Genomic DNA, 16751 nt, shown 5'->3' on the forward strand with positions numbered 1-16751 from the left:
GATAAAAATCAATGGAACAATGTTGATCTACACCAAAAAAATCGAGGCATGCATTGAAAATGTGGCTCTGAGTCTCCTAAAAGGTGAGCAGATCTAGAAGTGTTGGGATCATTTACTACAACTGGGATTATTTTAAAGAATTAATTCAATTCCCCTTTTCTATTGGGGAGGTCAGAATACTTCAAAACCATACATAGCACAGAGAAGCAGATATCATACACAACCATAAAACTAGCTTTTTCTATTGAGCAATTCCTTCTCTCCTAATCTCAGTATCTCAGAAATATATTAACACAGTATGAACAGCTGAAATTGTTATTGTAAATTATTACTATTGATATTACTACGTATATTTCTCAATACCTATGGGCAATACTCAGATTGACATTTATACAACTCTTTAAAATAACTGCATTGTCAGGAACAAAATAATTTCTCTACTACTGTAAGTTAGCATGTGACAAAGCAGGTTATAGTAGAAGTATCACCATCACGTGTTACAGTAAAAGAATCAACAGTAGTTTACAAACGTAACAGCAGCACCTACCACAGATTTGGGTTTGCTGATTGCCACCAGATTGGCCAAAAAATCTTCATCATACAGCTGGCTAAAAACATGGGCGTCATAAGCCACCATTATGGAGACTTCTTCCATCATTTTGTCAGCAAGCTCCCGTTACCAGCAGCAGGTTCACTATCCAACCATGAACCTTAACTCAGCTCTTTGCTGGCTGCCCACACCCACCTAAAGAAGCTAGAGTGGGTGGAGTGTCATTAAAAAAAAAGATCAGCAAATCAAAGCAGCTCCTGTATGTAGCTGGCCCCTGGAGATCCCTCTTATCTTTGCAGGAAATGTATACATCAAAAACACCTATTCATTCCCTCAACAGAGAACTTGGAAAAGTCATTTATTGAAATCCTGGGAAAAGATGCAATTTTCGCAATATGCTGAATGTGAAAGGCAGCAGCCAGATTACTATTAAAAACAAAACACTAAACCCTCAGTTCTTGAAGGTAGTACTGAAATTGCTCCTTCTTTGTCCCAAAAATATTTGTAACAATTCATTCTTCAAAACCAGTATTTATCTTCAGGAAGACAATTCTTATTGAGAGAATATGGCTTTCTAGTGAACTTCTTGTTATGCTTACTCAGCAGATTCATAGAGGAGGAGTGTATGATGAGCTCTTTTATGCTTTCCTTGGAATTTTTCAAAAGTATACAAGTCTATCCTCAGAAGTGTTTTTAAAAAAGCCACTTCTTCTTTTGTGCAGTTTTGGGTAGGGTTTTTTGTGCCATGTAAGGTTTTTTTTTAAACAGCTACACTAAAATTAAAGAACCTGATAGGTAACTCTATTTATATTAAATTACATGTAAATCCAGTTATATATACTTTGGAAAGCTAACAGAAGTTAGTTTCTTGTAATTCAGTGCAAAAAACTGCCACCAAAGATGCAAAATATAATGAAAAATCCAGTTTTATCTAAGCAAATTATATTCTAAAAAAGCAAGCAAGCATTTTTGTTAAAACAAAAAAATGAGAGAAATTCAAATAGATTTTTTTTCTAGAGTTTAGAATGAAATACCCCAGACTGGTCTTGCTTTCAGTTACAAACGTAATATGTTGCTATGGTCCAGTAGTCTCAAACAGATTTCATACAGTAGCCCAGTGAGCTGCTTCCTGAGAATCTTACTTGCCAAATCATTTATCGTAAGTTTCCATCTGACAATAAAAGCCAACATACCAAAGCTAAAAAAATGCATTTAGAAAACAATACAAAAACCTGAAGTTTATCAAAATTTAAATGTAGCTCTACAAAAAAGCAAGAAGAAGGATTTTAAAATCCATTTTACAAGGAAGACTAATCCAAGGGAAATTAACACAATTAATTGTATAGCTTGGTGCCTTTATTTAGTCTCTTCCATTACACTTTGATCCTTTCCAGCAGTATTTTGTTCCAGTGATGAAAACTCTGATCAGCCTGAGAAATGTAACACCATTTCAACTGTGCATTTGTCCCAAATTAGAGGAAATGCTGGTTGCCATAAACCTTGTGACGCTTTCCAGTCCAAATTGCCAGTAGCATATGGTCACACGCTTGCTTTCCAGAACAAACAGGATAAGACCAACCTTGCTCTTCTTTTTTCCTGTTTCTCTTGAATATCTTCATCAAAGACTTCATGGATATTTAAACATCACCAGGTTCTATTTGCATTTGAATAAGAAACTTGAGCAACAGCTGTAGTGTTCAGGATTAAAAACCAACATTGCTTTCACTAAAATAGGGGGAAAATGATACGTTATTGCTAGGAAACAGAAGAGAATTCTAATAGGCTTATGGCAAACAAAAATGCAGCACTTTAGGTGAAATCCTTGAGATTAGGACAGCTTCTGATCAGTTTAACCCTTGCAGGAGCAAGAAAAATATTTTCCTTTGAAGTATATCTGCAGTGCAGTTTTGTGGCATATATTTCTGCTTTGTTAGGATGATGATACCTTGTAATATTCCTTGTAATTAATCCCTTCGGCAGAGATGATACAGATGAAAAGATAAAGTGAAATCCAGGAAATAATTTCTTCCTCCAAAAGTCCATCAGTTAGAACTGACTTGATATACAAAAATCACTTTGGATTTTCAAAAGTACTTTAAACAGGTATTGTCCTCCTCTGCTTTGTGGCTTCAGCTTTCTCAGGCAGCAATACGTGAAGTTGGTGGAAGCCGGTTCTTCTTGCTCAACATAGTGACTCAGCGAGTGCATGTATAATGTCTGCATATGAGGTGTGCCAACAAAGGCACCTGTTGTAGGAGGTAAAGAAAGTAATTTCCCATAATTCCACACTCCTTGCTGGCAGCTGCTTAGAGGCTGTGTACAGGGAGTGGAATTGCATTTGAACAGCCATGTATGCACAGAGGGAGCAAATGTACAGTGCAACAACAAACATTCCTGTGTTAATGAGAGTGCAATTTCAATCTGAGGTTAAGGAAGGATGTGAGGATTGCAAAAATGCAAAATAATACCCAGCAGCTAACAGAATTCAAATAAGCAAATCTTTTCAGTTAACCAGAAATGTATGCCACTAAGAAATTATTGGTCATGTTCTACTCCATTTTACTGTCACGTTACAAAATATTTCCGCTGACTTAATGTGCTACTTCACGTTTGCTCTGACGTACCTGACAGGAGAATGTGACCCTCATATTTTTAACCAGGGGCTTGCACATTGGACATGTTCTACTTGGATATTACATATTCTGAGATTAACTACTTACCCCATTTTGATTCCTAATGGAGGTTTTATCATGTTAAACTAACCCAAACAAGTTAATTTGATTGATGAACATATATCTCTCTTGTCCATAGGACATGACCCTTGTGTACCCAGACTATTATTTCACTGAAATCGGGAAAGCGGGGCGTGTATATATTTCTATGGAAGCAGCCTGTGATCTCTTCAGGCCTGACCACACTGGTATTCTAAGCTTGAGTATCGAGTGCCTCATCAGCAAGGATTCTTAAGCACTTCTGATGAATAATATATCAGGCACACGATGTAAAACCCACGTGCAGTGCTAGCTCACGTTCCTTCTCCTTTGAATCAAATACAGCTGCTCTGCACAATGTCAGTTGGGTATTGCACCAGTCATCAAGGGAGTGGTAAAGCAGTTTTTGTTACAGCTGGTTTTAAAGTACATCCCCAAAGTGGTGTATTTGGTAAGAAATTTCACTTCTGTGGTGAGGGGGAAACAGGAAGGCAGTATTAGCCAAAAGATGAGTAGAAGAGAACCGGAAACTACTTTGCTAATGTAAAAAACCTAACTGCATTTATCAGGATTTTACACACGCTGGAAGAAGAGAAGCTATGTATGGAAAATTACCGATTTCTCTATATCTAGTTAGTGCAGCAAAATTCTGCTTACTCACTGGATAAAATTCTCTCCTTCTGTCCTGCAAGCAGCGACATATGACAAGGCATCTTTCTTCAGTATACTAGCTAGGGGTCTTCTACACTGTTGCTGAGCATTTACTGTTGCCTTTTCATATATGAAGCAGAATTTGGAGTTTCTTCAGTCACCATTACTGGCATTTCATGCATTAATGAAACTGGAAAGTTTGTAACAGGCTTCAGACAAGGAAATTCACACCTATTTGTAGAACACCTGATGTGTTATTTGATGGCATTTAAAAGTTTAACACAATTTTTCAACAGATACAGCATAAACAATGGCATCCTTTTCCTAACCTTCCTACCAAGTAATAATATGCAAAGATTTGTTTCAAACACAACCATTAAAATGGATATGAGCTGATAACAATAGAAAGTTTGTTTACCCTCCCTGCACTTCCATCCTCCTTGTTACCCAAAAGGGATTGCTGGTAATTAGTGACTCAACGAGAACAACATTAAGCATAACAACAACAAAGTTAGCCCTTTGTTTGGACGGAGAATAAAATGACTTCAGGTGTCACAGGAAAGCCCTCAGCACTGAAAATCTGTGATCAAATGAGGACAATATTGCTGCCATCGAGAAAGGCTAGAGCCAGAAGTGACAAGTAAACCGGTTTAAGTGAGCAGAAACTGGTTTAAACCTGTAACAGAATATAAGTTCAGTGCACATAAACCAGTTTCAAAATGGCTGAAACCAGTTTGAGATAAACTTGGTGGAATGTAGTATCAGACTTAAGTGATTTGGGTCAAACTGGTTTATGTAATGTCTGTCCCAGACCCCTTCCTGGTTTAAGTTAAACCAGAGTCCCCCAGCATCCCAGCATGCTTTTCAGCCCTGGGCTGGGCTGTGTTCTCTGCTCCAGTGGAGCAGGTCTGGCCACGCCCCTCTGCTCCCTAGCCAGAGTAGGGGTGAGGTGTGGCCAGACACCGGCCAGCATGGCCCCCTGAGGCACAGGGGGCAAGGAAGAGATTTATTCCCCACTCCCTCCCCTGTTCCACCAGCATGAACCTCAGTCAGGGCTGGACAGGTAGGGGCACAGCAACCCCTGCCAAGCTTTTCTCTGCTTGCTGCTCCAGTGGTGGGGGTGTGGCCAGCCCCCACAGCAGCGTGAAGCAAATGGAGACAGGGGTTTAATTCCCCCCTCCGTCCCCTGTCCCAGTTGGATGGACCCCAGCTGGGGTCTGCCTGGCCAGGGCGCAGCAGCCCGTGTCAAGGTCCCCCCACCTCGCTGCAGAGCAGGGGCATGGCCAGGTGACAGCTGGCATGGCCCCCTGAGGTGAAGGGGGCAGGGAGGGGATTTATTCTCCCCCTGGAACCTGTTGGGGTCTGCCTGGCTGGCGCAGAGCAGCCCCTGTCAGACATTCAACCCCCCGCATCGCTGCTTATCTCGAGTGGGGCTGCCCCAGCCCTAGCCAGGGAGGGGGTTTAATTCCACCCTCACTGTCCCACTGGCATGGACCTGAGCTGGGGCCTGCCTGGTGCTCTCCCTTCGCTGCTGCAGGGGTAGGGGCATGGCCAGAGGCCAGCTGGCATGGCCCCCCTTATGTGAAAGTGGTTTATTTACCCCTCTGGCCTTGGGGACCGCAGCCAAGGTCTGCTAGCCCTGACTGCTGCCTCCACCAATCGCTCCATGTGGGGTGAGAGGAGGAATAAGCCCCCATCCTGCCCCCTTCACCAAAGGGGACCGTGCTGCCAGTCTTCTGGCCATGCTCCTACACCCACCCCTGCCGCTGGAGCAGCAAGTGGGGAGTGACCCTGATGGGGCAGCAGGCACTGTGATAGTGTCCCAGGAGCACAAGACTCTTTGGCAGGAGGCCTGCACTGTGGGTGGGACTGGAGTGGGGAGAGCTGCTGCTGACTGCATTGAGCGAGCGGTGGTGGTGCGCTACAGAAGGCTTGGGGAGCTGTGGCCACCCCTCTGAGCCCCAGTGCCACTGCTCGCCTCACACAGTCTGTGGCATCTGTGCCCACCCCACTCCCGCCCACAGTGCAGCTCCCCACTGCCAGGAAGAGGCTTGTGCTCCTGGGACACCATCACAGGGGCTGTTGCCCCATCAGAGCTGCTCCCGCCTCACTGCTCCAGTGGCCGGTTGGGGGCGTGGCCAGAGGCCGGCCAGCATGGCTCCCTTAGGCAAAGGGGGCAGGGAGGGACCTTATTCCGCTGCCTGCCCCATGCAGGGAGCAATCGGTGGAGGTGGCAGTCAGAGCTAGCGGACCCCGGCTGCAGTCCCCTGAGCCCCCATGTACTCAGCGCCTCTGGGGCACAGACATTCCCAATGTTTGCCAAACACACTGCATTAATACGACTTGACTGTAGGCAAAGTTCTGTGCTCACTTTTACAGATTTAAGCCAGCTAAGCCTATCTACATGACAGACTAAATAGTATTCTTATGGTGGTAGCAGAGGTCAGCAGGATTGGAATTGCTGAGGCAGGACCTTTGCCAGCAAGCCAGAAACCCTGGAATGCTCATCTCCACCCCCCGCCCTCCGCCCCCTCTAAATCTGTAGCATGCTTTAGGGAAAAAGGTTAAAACTTCTGTTTTTTTTATTTTATTTTATGCCTGTGCTCTGACTGTGCTGTTTGAATTATTTATTATATGCGTGGGTGGGGAGGAGGAGAATTTTTCCCTGCATTGCTCCATTCTTATTTTAAAGTAGGAAGAAAAAAAGCCAGCATGAAGGGGGAGAAAGCCTTTCGAACTTGTTCAGGCCTTTACCGTAGGCTAAAAGGAAGCATTTTAAAAAATAAAACAATTCCCACTCTTTCTATCACCTCTTTCAAATCACAGTTCCACACAGAAAACTGGCACTGACCTAGCTTCCCAGTGCAGTTAGTGCTGTCTAAGGATTTACCTCCACCCAGCCCCCCAGAAGAATTTTCCAGGTCTGTAGAAGGCAGAGCTTCTCACCTGCCTCGGCACCTGGGACACAGGAGAGACAGTAGGCCAGTTGATGGCAATCCAAGGGTACTGAAGATAAAAAGGTCTTGAAGGTCCATCCCACACCACATGCCTTTTGCCTTAAAAAATAATCCTCAATTAATTCTGGTGTTTTTTCTGGGCAAGGAGTGGGAGCAGAAGAAAAGGGTAAAGTTGCAGGGACTGGTTATTACTGTTCAGGCTTTAACTTAACCTGAAATCCCATGTATTGCTTTTAGCTGAAACTTCCAGGGAATTTGATGAGTGTGAACCTGACCAAAACTAATCCAGCCAGTTCAGCTTCTGAAAAGTGGTGTGAACTGAAGCAGTTTAAAGGTTGCATACGTTGGAACCATACTACATGCTGACATCCATCAACTTTCAGCTCTGTCCATTTTAGAAGATTTTATTGCCTTTTCAATGAAAACATGTGTTTTTCTTGATTTCAACTGAATTAAATCTTTATTGAGTTTAAATATTTGGCATTTCTGGTCTCTACTCTCTATTTTATTTTTGTTCTAAGGCATTAGCAGTTAGTTTTTGACTTTCCATCTCCCCTACACAGATTGCTCAGGAAAACAATGGTTTGAAATTAATTCTTACTTTGCATTTTCCTTCTGTCCCTTGAAAGCACACATTTTTTTAAAAATCATTATCTGCTCAAGTCTATACCTGGAGCACTCTCTTGTCTGAAGTAATCTTTGCCCCCAAAATCCACCTACTTGTTGGATGGGATTTAAGGAGGTCGTGGAATTTGAGAGCACAAATCCTACTGAAAGTCGATGGAACCTATACTCCTAAATGAGACCCTTGAAATCATGATATAAACTATAACAGGGCATACTTTTGCCTAAAGAAGAATGAGGGAAGGTGGCAGAACTAAACAATGAATGTTTCTACTTGCAACAGCCAGAGATAACCCAGTTATGCTATTCTAATAAGCAAAGGGCTGTTCTAGCTGATAGATGTTACAGGATAGCTGATATATGTTAAATTGGATTGCAGTAATTTACACCACAGAATTCCCCTCAGATACTGGGCAGATAAAAAACCTGACATACTCCAAACAAAACCTGCTTTGACTGAGTCAATCCTGGAAACAAGCAAGGCATTAAAAATCCATGTGTCATCTGTTAAAAAAAAAAAAAAAAAAAAAAAAAAAAAAAAAAAAAAAAAGAATAGCAGTATGTATATGCAGGAGATACTAATTGAAGAGCTAGATAATGTGCACACAGCACTTTAAACACTTAAAGCTACGTAAGTGCTCATAATAAATACGCTGAAACAATCATCTTCAAATTGAAAACTATTTTAAAATGGCAATATTGTCCAGCTGATAGTTGGGTTTTTTTAAATTGAGGCTCAAATCTATTTTTTTCCTAGAAAACTGTAGCACCGTGATGCTTTGTAATAGAAATGTTTTAATGGACTCCAGCCTGACCTAAACTGACTGCAGCACAGTTCGACTCCTAGGCACTAAACTGTGCTATTTTGGAGGGAGCTCCTCAGAAGCTGGAATAAGTAGAATCTAATTATATAAGATTTATCTGAGCAAAGCAACAGACTTAAATGTGGTTTGGGCTCCTTTCAAGTGGTACCATAAGCATATAACTATGTTGCTACTACTGTCCATGCATTAAGATTACTCAGATGCACACTGAGTTTATGAACAAAAATTGAGGATGAATATTATTAGTATTAACAGCAGCTTACAGAGTGGATCATCAACATGAAAAGACTTGGGGTACATCTAGACTGCACACGGCAGTGCCACATAGAGGTACCTGACCTACCTCTAAACCAGTGGAAGCCAACTTTTTCTGCAGGTGTGCTACTAGGTAAGCCACACCTCCTCCCTGACTACCTCTCTGATCTCCTTCCCCTGCCTGATCTGTTGCTCTGCTCTCTCTTTCCTGCCCTACCTGCCTATGCTCCCTGCTGAATCATTTCTCAGCATTTTGGCTAAGCTCAAGTGATGACTTGTTCATATACATTCATGATACCTTTACCAATAAAAATATGCCGTATGCCATGCAAAGTGGTTCCACATGCCACTTGTGGCATGTGTTCTGTGGGCTAGCCACCCATGCTCTAAATCAGTGTTTCTCAACCCGTGGCTCGCAAGAATGTATGAAAGGGTCCTGAACAAAAATTTAAAAGTCGATTGATTCTCCTTTAAAGGAGGAAAAACATGGGAAAATGTGGCTTTCCCTTGCAGGCTGGCAGAGTACCAGCCTGCAAGGCGCTGCTTGGGGCCCCCCATACCACCCCCCCTGCCCCACACACTGGTGGGGCTGGGAGCAGGGGGCAGCAGGTCAGGAGCAAGGGGAACTGGGTTGGGACTGGCCATCAATGTTTACAAATGGGTCCTGCTACAAAAGAGGTTGAGAATCACTGCTCTAAATAAGCCAGCTCAGATACCAAGAACAGTACAGCCAGAGGGGGTTGCTCTACCCAGGTTATTTTACCTGCTTCTCTGCAATGTAGCCTGGGTGAAGTTCTGTGCTACTGTGACTATACTGCTGCAGTACCCAACTACTCTAAACAAGCTGGTGCTCTGAGCAAGCTGGCACAGGTATCTCTACCTGGCACTGCTTTGTAGCAGAGTGTAAAACTACCCTAGGGACTGGGGTTCAGGAATCCAGAGTTAATCCTAATTCTGCACCTGACTTCCTGTGTGGCCTCAAACTATTTGGACCACTCAAATTCACAAAATAGAGTTAATGATACCTGCCTAGCACACAGGGAGACTAATGTTTGCACAGTGCATTGAAAATGTAAACTGCTATGTATTATTATTCTGAGGTTATCTGTCATGTTCTCCCCAGACTGTTTATAAACTGGCAGACTGCCACACTGCACAAGGAAACAGGACGCTGTAGAGGAATCTTATTAAATATTTATTTGGTTGACCTGTTTGAGGTGCCTCATACCACAACAAGTTTTATATAAAATTTGAATCTTGGGGTTGGATTGCTACTGACTCTTGCACTGGAGCACGAGGGGAGGGGCGGGGAAGGCTGGAGGGCCAAGCATGCGGGAGAATCCTGGCACTCACACAGAGCATATGGGTTCTGCTGGGCTAGCAAAACCGCTTTAATTCATGACTCCAAAAAGAGGCATGATGGTACGCTTCCTATGCAGGGGTGGTAGCCAACCCCCACCTGAGCCTGAAGACTGCAGCAGCAGGAGCAGAAGTGGTGGCCAGGCAGAAGCCTGCAGGCTGGGTATTAACCTGTGAGCCACCAGATGAACAGCTCTGTTATGGTTTATTCTAGTTTAAAAATAAATCCTTTAAAACATGTTTATCTTTTTTAAAGAGTCATGCTGCACAAGATGATGCCAGACAGCTGATGTTGGTCCTGGTGATATGTATACACATCTAGGCATAAACCTAGGCAGCTTAGGAAAATTTAGGTGGGAACCAATGATGAGGAAGAACAAGAATGACTAAACATGTGCAACAGTCAAGTGAAGAAATGGACAGAATAATTTGAATCTGCTAACTGTAGCAAACCCATTCGAAGCAGAGTTGCCAACATGTAAACCTAACGTGGCACCTGAACCTGATATAATAGAGGAAGAAGTGAGAGATGTATGTAGTCGAAAAATTAAGAATGTCAAGGTAGTTTGACCTGATCAAATAATAGCAGAGCTGGTGAGAGTTCTGGGCAACAGAGAGATAAAATGAAAGACCAGAAGGGCTAAAATTATATGACAAGATAAGAGATTTCCTGAACACTGGTGCAACTCTATCATGGTCCTAGTATATGAGAAGAGAAACATCCATGATTGTAGACATCATTGTGTGGTAAAGCTAATGTTACATGAAGAAGAAGGATACTGGAATGTGTTGGATACTATCATTAGCTGAGTGCTTGAACTCTTACTTGAAAAAGAACAGTTAGGCTTTCATAAGGAAACCCAGATGTCATGTCTGTGATTCAGCAGATGACAGAGAAACCCTTAGATCACCTATATGAGAGCTTCTTGGCTTTTATAGATCTAGAAAAATCATATGACTTTGCACATGAAGCATATGAAGGATGATGCTTACAGCAGTGGCTAGGAACCACAAAGTGGGATATGATGTCTACCATCTGAAACAACTCTCAGTCTAGTACTGTCTATCACACTGATGGACCATCAGCAGGAAGAGCCACACAGGAAAAGGTACAAAGTTTCTCTACACAGCCAAGGAGCAATAAAGTGGGTATCTTCTAAAGGCAACCTACAGAAAATGGTAAACCTGTAGTTTGACCAAGTAAACATACATGAGACAAAGATGAGTGGAACAATGACTGAAATGCAAGGCAGTTGTAGAAGATTAATGAAATCTGATTAAACCAGACTGACTGGGTAACAAAAAAGGGGTAACTTGCCACTGAGATGCAGTCCTGGCTGGGGAGTACTAGAGAAGTCTGGGAAAACAACTCATTGTTGACGACCACTGCATGCCACTGAGACAGAAACCTCAACTATACAAAATAACACTGCCATGCTGCGTGGTGCAGAAGCACGAGAGTAAAGAAACGTCAAATTCAGCCTCTACCGGTGTTTAAATGCAATGCTTGCACAATGGAAAGAGTTCGAGGCCCCTGATCTGAGGTTCAAATTATCCTGTGCTATTAAGTCTCAGTTCATCACTGAACATCAGTACAGCACAAGGAAAGTAGCCCATACTTTGATGAAAGAAAGATTTCAGAACCAGGTCTATTTTCTCCTCAAAGGCTTGTATTCCCTCAGAGGGTCTCGGTAGACAAGTTACTTCAATCCTTAATTATACTGAGCCAGTTTCCTACACAATGTAGAAACCACATATTCTACCCAGTGCTTTAATAAAATGTATGCAATTAAAAACACTACAGATTTTTATATGATTTAAATATACTTTTTTAATTTAACTCTTACCAGTGTTATCTTTGGACTTGGGTGGTATGTACAGGAGAAGGGGGAGAAAGGGAAGGGAAGGTCTTACACAATTTACTGAAGCAATTATTTGCCTGCAAATTAAATAATTCTCTACTCAGACTAAAACATCAAAGAGAATTAAGACATTTCTAAACACTTACATATACTGTTCTCATTTTTCTTATACCATTTTGTCTTTTATCTATGTAAAATACAATCTGGATAATAGCATCTGTATTATGACTACTGTTATATTATCTTTAGCCAATTTTCATGGAAAAGGAAAGTGTCCAGCCTAGCACAGATACCCGCAAGGAAAGAGATGAGGGTGTAATACAGCAACTTCCTCTTGCATCCAGGTGGAAGGACTCAGCAAGAGGTACCAGTTGAACTATTTAAAGTGAATACTATGTCCATGTCTGCTGGCTGGCAAAAAAAAAAGTACATGCATAGCAGAAAGCATGATTGTGGGATCATGAATCAGATCCCATCACACCTTACTGCTGGTGCAGGGGGACATGCACTGGCAAGAGCCAAGCTCCTGCAGCTGGGAGCCCCCTGAGCTGACAGAGCTCCCAAGCTCCTACGCCTGGGACACTGTGTCAGCTGCAGTCTTGCAGCTGCAGAGGTCTACGAGGGGTCTCCCAGACACAGCAGCATGTGCTCCCTAAGCTTGGCACCAGCGTCAGCTGGGAGCTCCCAGGCTTGCGGGTGCACATGGTCCCTCCCCCAGCTGGGAGCTTTGATCAGCTGATGGGGCTTCTAGCCACAGAGCCCCTAGCCGCATGTTCAATTAATGGCATGTTAAGAAGCAGATACAACATTATTACACATCTATTCCACAAAATCTTTGTAACGTATTTCTCTTTTTATTGCACTATTAATTGTGTGGCCAGGTAATCACTTAAGACATGATTAACTGGTTAATCACACCCTAAATGTAACATGTAAATGAGGCTCATGCCTCATTAAAGTTGACACAGTGGATATACTACATACATGCTCTCCAGAGGCTCAGCAAATCCTAGAGTTCTGGCTAGTGTGGTGTCTTTTCCACAGCAACCCAAGTCAGGGCTGTGCCTTAGGCTAAGGACAGAAATTACATATTAAGTGGTGTTGCAGGGCACTAAGGTGTGCCTGCTCCTTTAAGGGAAGAAACTGCAGAGAGAGAGGGCCCTAGCAGCCAGGCAGAAACCCCACAGGTGCAGGTTACTGTGGCAGCAGGCTAATGAGGAAATTAGCCCGCACCTGCACCCAGTCAGCTGACCAGAAGAAGGCAGGGCCCTGGACACATATAAGCCCCAGGGCCCAGGCTGGAGGTAGTCAGTTCATGCATAAAAGCTCCATGGAAATGCTTAGCTGCCTGTCTAGCTGCAGGTAAGACTGACAGGCACTAGGAGCTCCTAAAGTGCCTGGGGATAGGAGGCACACACAGCTGAGGGAGAAACTGGCCCTTTTAAAGGTACAGAGTGTGGCCTCCAGTGTTATTGGTATTATTATTGTTTGGTTCTAGCCCAGGGGCTTATATTTCTGTTGTTGTTTAACCTGGTGGACCAGAATGAGGCTGTTGGGGAGGAAGAGGCCACATTGGTGCACACTACCATACAGAGACCCAGCACCAGGGGGCGCAGTTCCTGATGCTAAGGGTCCAGGGACAACAAGAGGCTGAACTAAATTCATTCCTCATCGCTAGAGACAATGTCTAAATGCCATCTGTGAGGCATAGGGTGTGGTAAAGGCGTGGTTTTAGAGCCATGCATCTAGCCCATAAGGCTCAGGGTGTCTTGAAGCACAGACTTTGAGTAAGTCCTGGCAAGGAATCCAAGGACAGCAGGATCTAGTGGGGTTTAGCAGGACCATGACCACCCAAACTTGTGGGCAGCCTCCCAACTTATTATTTTAACCAACAAGATGTGGCAGCTGAGACTAGAGGGCATCCAAAGGGTGAAGCTGGCATGGTTACAGGACCCTAAAGACATCACAGCCATCTCTAGTGACCTCACCCCATGACAACTGGCACATGTGATCGGAAACCGGTTCCAGTCTAACACAACAGAACTTCAGTGCGCACAAACCATTTTCAAAATGGCTGAAACAGGCTTAAAATCTACCTGAATAGATGTTGTATCAGGCTTAACCAACTTTGGTTAAATTGGTTTATTGAACTTCTGTCCTGGATCCCCTCCAGATTCAAGTCTAACACACAGTCCTCCAGCATCCCAGGATGCTTTGCACCTCCCTTGCAAAACACCCCCTCCCCTTGCAGCATGGGTTGGCTAGTCTCATCCCAAGCTGTCTGCTCCAGTTGAGCAGGGAGGTGTGCTCTAGCACTCTCTGACTTCTGGCCTGGATCACTGAAGTCATGTGGGTGCATTTCCAGAATCAAAAATGAATGCCTGTTCACTTGCTTGTCAGTTCAATCTATGCAGCTTAGACTAACCTGCTAAAATTGAGCTGATTCAGCCTCGGGCTTTTTGACTGTCTGTACTTAGCTCTAAAAGTACAACACAGACATAACCTTTAATCCTATTCTGAATTTCAATATCTTCTACAAGAGGGAGAACTTATGTCAAACACTTCCCACGTTGTATCCAGTAGAAGTCCCTGGTATAATTCAGAGGTGACTTTGGATCTTATAATACACTCCTTTGATTTGTAAAGTGACATTATCAACAACCTAAGAATCAAACTTTTTCTAAAATGATTTTACTTTCTATTGTTAAAAGTAATACATAGGATGACTAAACAATGAGAAAAACTAAAGATGATGTTTAGTTTCTGTGTACCGCAACATGTTATGTGTGGCTAGTGTCATCGTTTCCACTGTTTGTGCCGGTCTGTCCCAAAGCAAGAGAGAGACTGAAACAATTAAAGTGGAAAATATGACAGGAAAATTCTGGGGCAGTTGTGCACCTGAAATGACATTTATTTCAAAACTGGTTATATTTCATGCTGATGAAATTCCCTTAACCATGAGTTGCTCTTCTGCTTCTACCAGTCAGTTTGAAGGATGAGTAAGAATCATAAGAATGTGGCACTGCCTGTCTAACATTAATTTGTATGCAGAAGGTTTGCATTCTATTAGATTCCAACTCTCTGATCCCCATTAAAATTTAAGAGGGGGGAAAAAAAAAATCAGTCTCAGTCCTCAGTTGTTCACTTTTGGCTCTATTTGGGACCTTAAGAAAAAATCCTAGTGGTCAAACAGGACCTCTAACAGCACTGCTGTAAACTAATGGATACTGCTGGTCAGAAAATGAAGGAAAGTGAGGTGCTTTCAAGTGAATATTAAGCTTAATGTAAAAAAGGAGAAATTATATTGCTGCCCCCCATGTGGCTGACTCCATGTAATGTAAATCTGGCTCTGTGTGTATGTGGCATAGTGAATGGCAACAATGTTTGCCATCTTACAAACTGTTCATGTTTTGTTCTTGGGAGAATGACTTGGTTTCTAATTATGCTATGAAACTGGTGAGGGAGTTAAATCTACCCAGCCTGGTTGTTTTACTGGAACCCTACATCAGCATATATTCTTTTGGAGCAGATGACCTGAAGTGGAATGTCTTGCTTATGGTCATCATAATAGCATGGAGGACTACAAATAGCCTTAACAACCCTACAGGGATTTGAGGGAGCCCTCCAAGACAATGGTACCTAACTCGTCTAGCCCTGTGGGCCAAATGAGGCCCAGGGTTGATCTGTGGGTCAGGAGGGTCCACAGACCAGCTCCACACACCACAGCCAGCATGTGACCTAGACTGTCCTCACACACTGCATGCAGCAAGTGCCAGCCACAGCCCCTTTCATATGGCTGAATTCTCAACTGATGGTGTCACAAAAGAGAAAATAATTGATGTTTTGCTAATAGTACTTACAGTGATAAAACAGAGAAAACCCAGAATATCAAAGTAAGGGGCTTGGCTTCCTGAATAACACTATACTATAACAACAATATCAGTAAAAAAAAAAAAAATATTTTCCAGTAAAGTAAAGGCTGGAAGTCCTATTTGGCATCTCAGTGCTTTTTATCAATGTGTATTTATTTATATTGCAATGATGTGAAGATCATTTTGATGGGCAATGTTATATATTAATTTTCATTTATTTTATACAGGTTTCAACTAGGAGCACATGGTATGTCCTTTTTCTGTCAATACTGCTTAGTCTTGGAACTGTCTTCTATTGCAGCTGGACTCTTAAGCCATGTCAATACAGAGAAATGAAAGTTTTGTTGTAACATAAAAGAGAAGGAAAGATAAATGGCAGCATGCGCATCCGCATGGGCCAGTAACCCAAGTATGATCCTAGGATCCTGACAGGGCTTGTACATTGAAGCTCAGACTGCTATGGCCTCACTGCTATTGTTACCCAGGATAGCTAGACTAACAGTAGCATATACACACTTACCCATGCTACAATCACACCTTCCTCTTGCTATACTGACATACACTTGGATTAAACAGCAATAATGACCAATAGGGCCTTTTATCACTTAAGCCACAGGATAGTGACTTTTCCTCAGTGACACAGACCACGCTAATGTTTAGCTAGAGCTCTGAAACTTCAGTGCTGAAATACAAGATGGTACTGTGTGAATGTGCAAGTCTTGAGGAGGGTGACCCACTGTGAGTACAGAAAACCAGCAATCCTCTTGTTGCCCTGGTCACCTGTTTCTAAAAGCAATTCAGAGTGTTGCTCCTGACCATTTTTAAAGCAAGACAAGCTTTATAAATAAATTCTTCTGACTCGCATTTGTTCATATTAAATTGAATGTAAGCCACCCAAAACTCATCACAATGGTGGCTATGTACATGGTTAAATAAATTCCCAGCCAGCTGAGAATTCACCATGTACATTATTTATCCTTTTAGTGTGCTATAATCTATCACATAGTCCAGGACTGTCCAAATTCTGAGCAGATTTGGGGGGGGGGGGGGGGGGGGAAAAATTGGGGGGGGGGCCCCCCCCAGCCC

General features: G+C 42.9%; 1 protein-coding gene across 5 annotated transcripts in view; it reads right to left on the reverse strand.

Moving 5' to 3' along the window:
• RABGAP1L (RAB GTPase activating protein 1 like) overlaps positions 1 to 16751 on the reverse strand; it is a 559138-nt gene that overhangs the window by 69969 nt on the left and 472418 nt on the right. Inside the window, exon 1 of one of the 5 annotated variants that reach the window (XM_019501855.1) lies at positions 548 to 1482. The exons of the other annotated variants lie outside the window; for them this stretch is intronic. Within the exon in view, the coding sequence (XP_019357400.1) occupies positions 548 to 658 (111 nt within the window). The 5' untranslated portion in view covers positions 659 to 1482. Of the gene's footprint in view, positions 1 to 547; positions 1483 to 16751 lie in introns of those variants that run through there. 5 annotated transcript variants of the gene reach the window in all.

The sequence above is a fragment of the Gavialis gangeticus genome, unplaced genomic scaffold (genome assembly GCF_001723915.1).
Source record: "Gavialis gangeticus isolate Ggan-Ray unplaced genomic scaffold, GavGan_comp1, whole genome shotgun sequence".
In the NCBI taxonomy this organism is placed as follows: domain Eukaryota; kingdom Metazoa; phylum Chordata; order Crocodylia; family Gavialidae; genus Gavialis; species Gavialis gangeticus.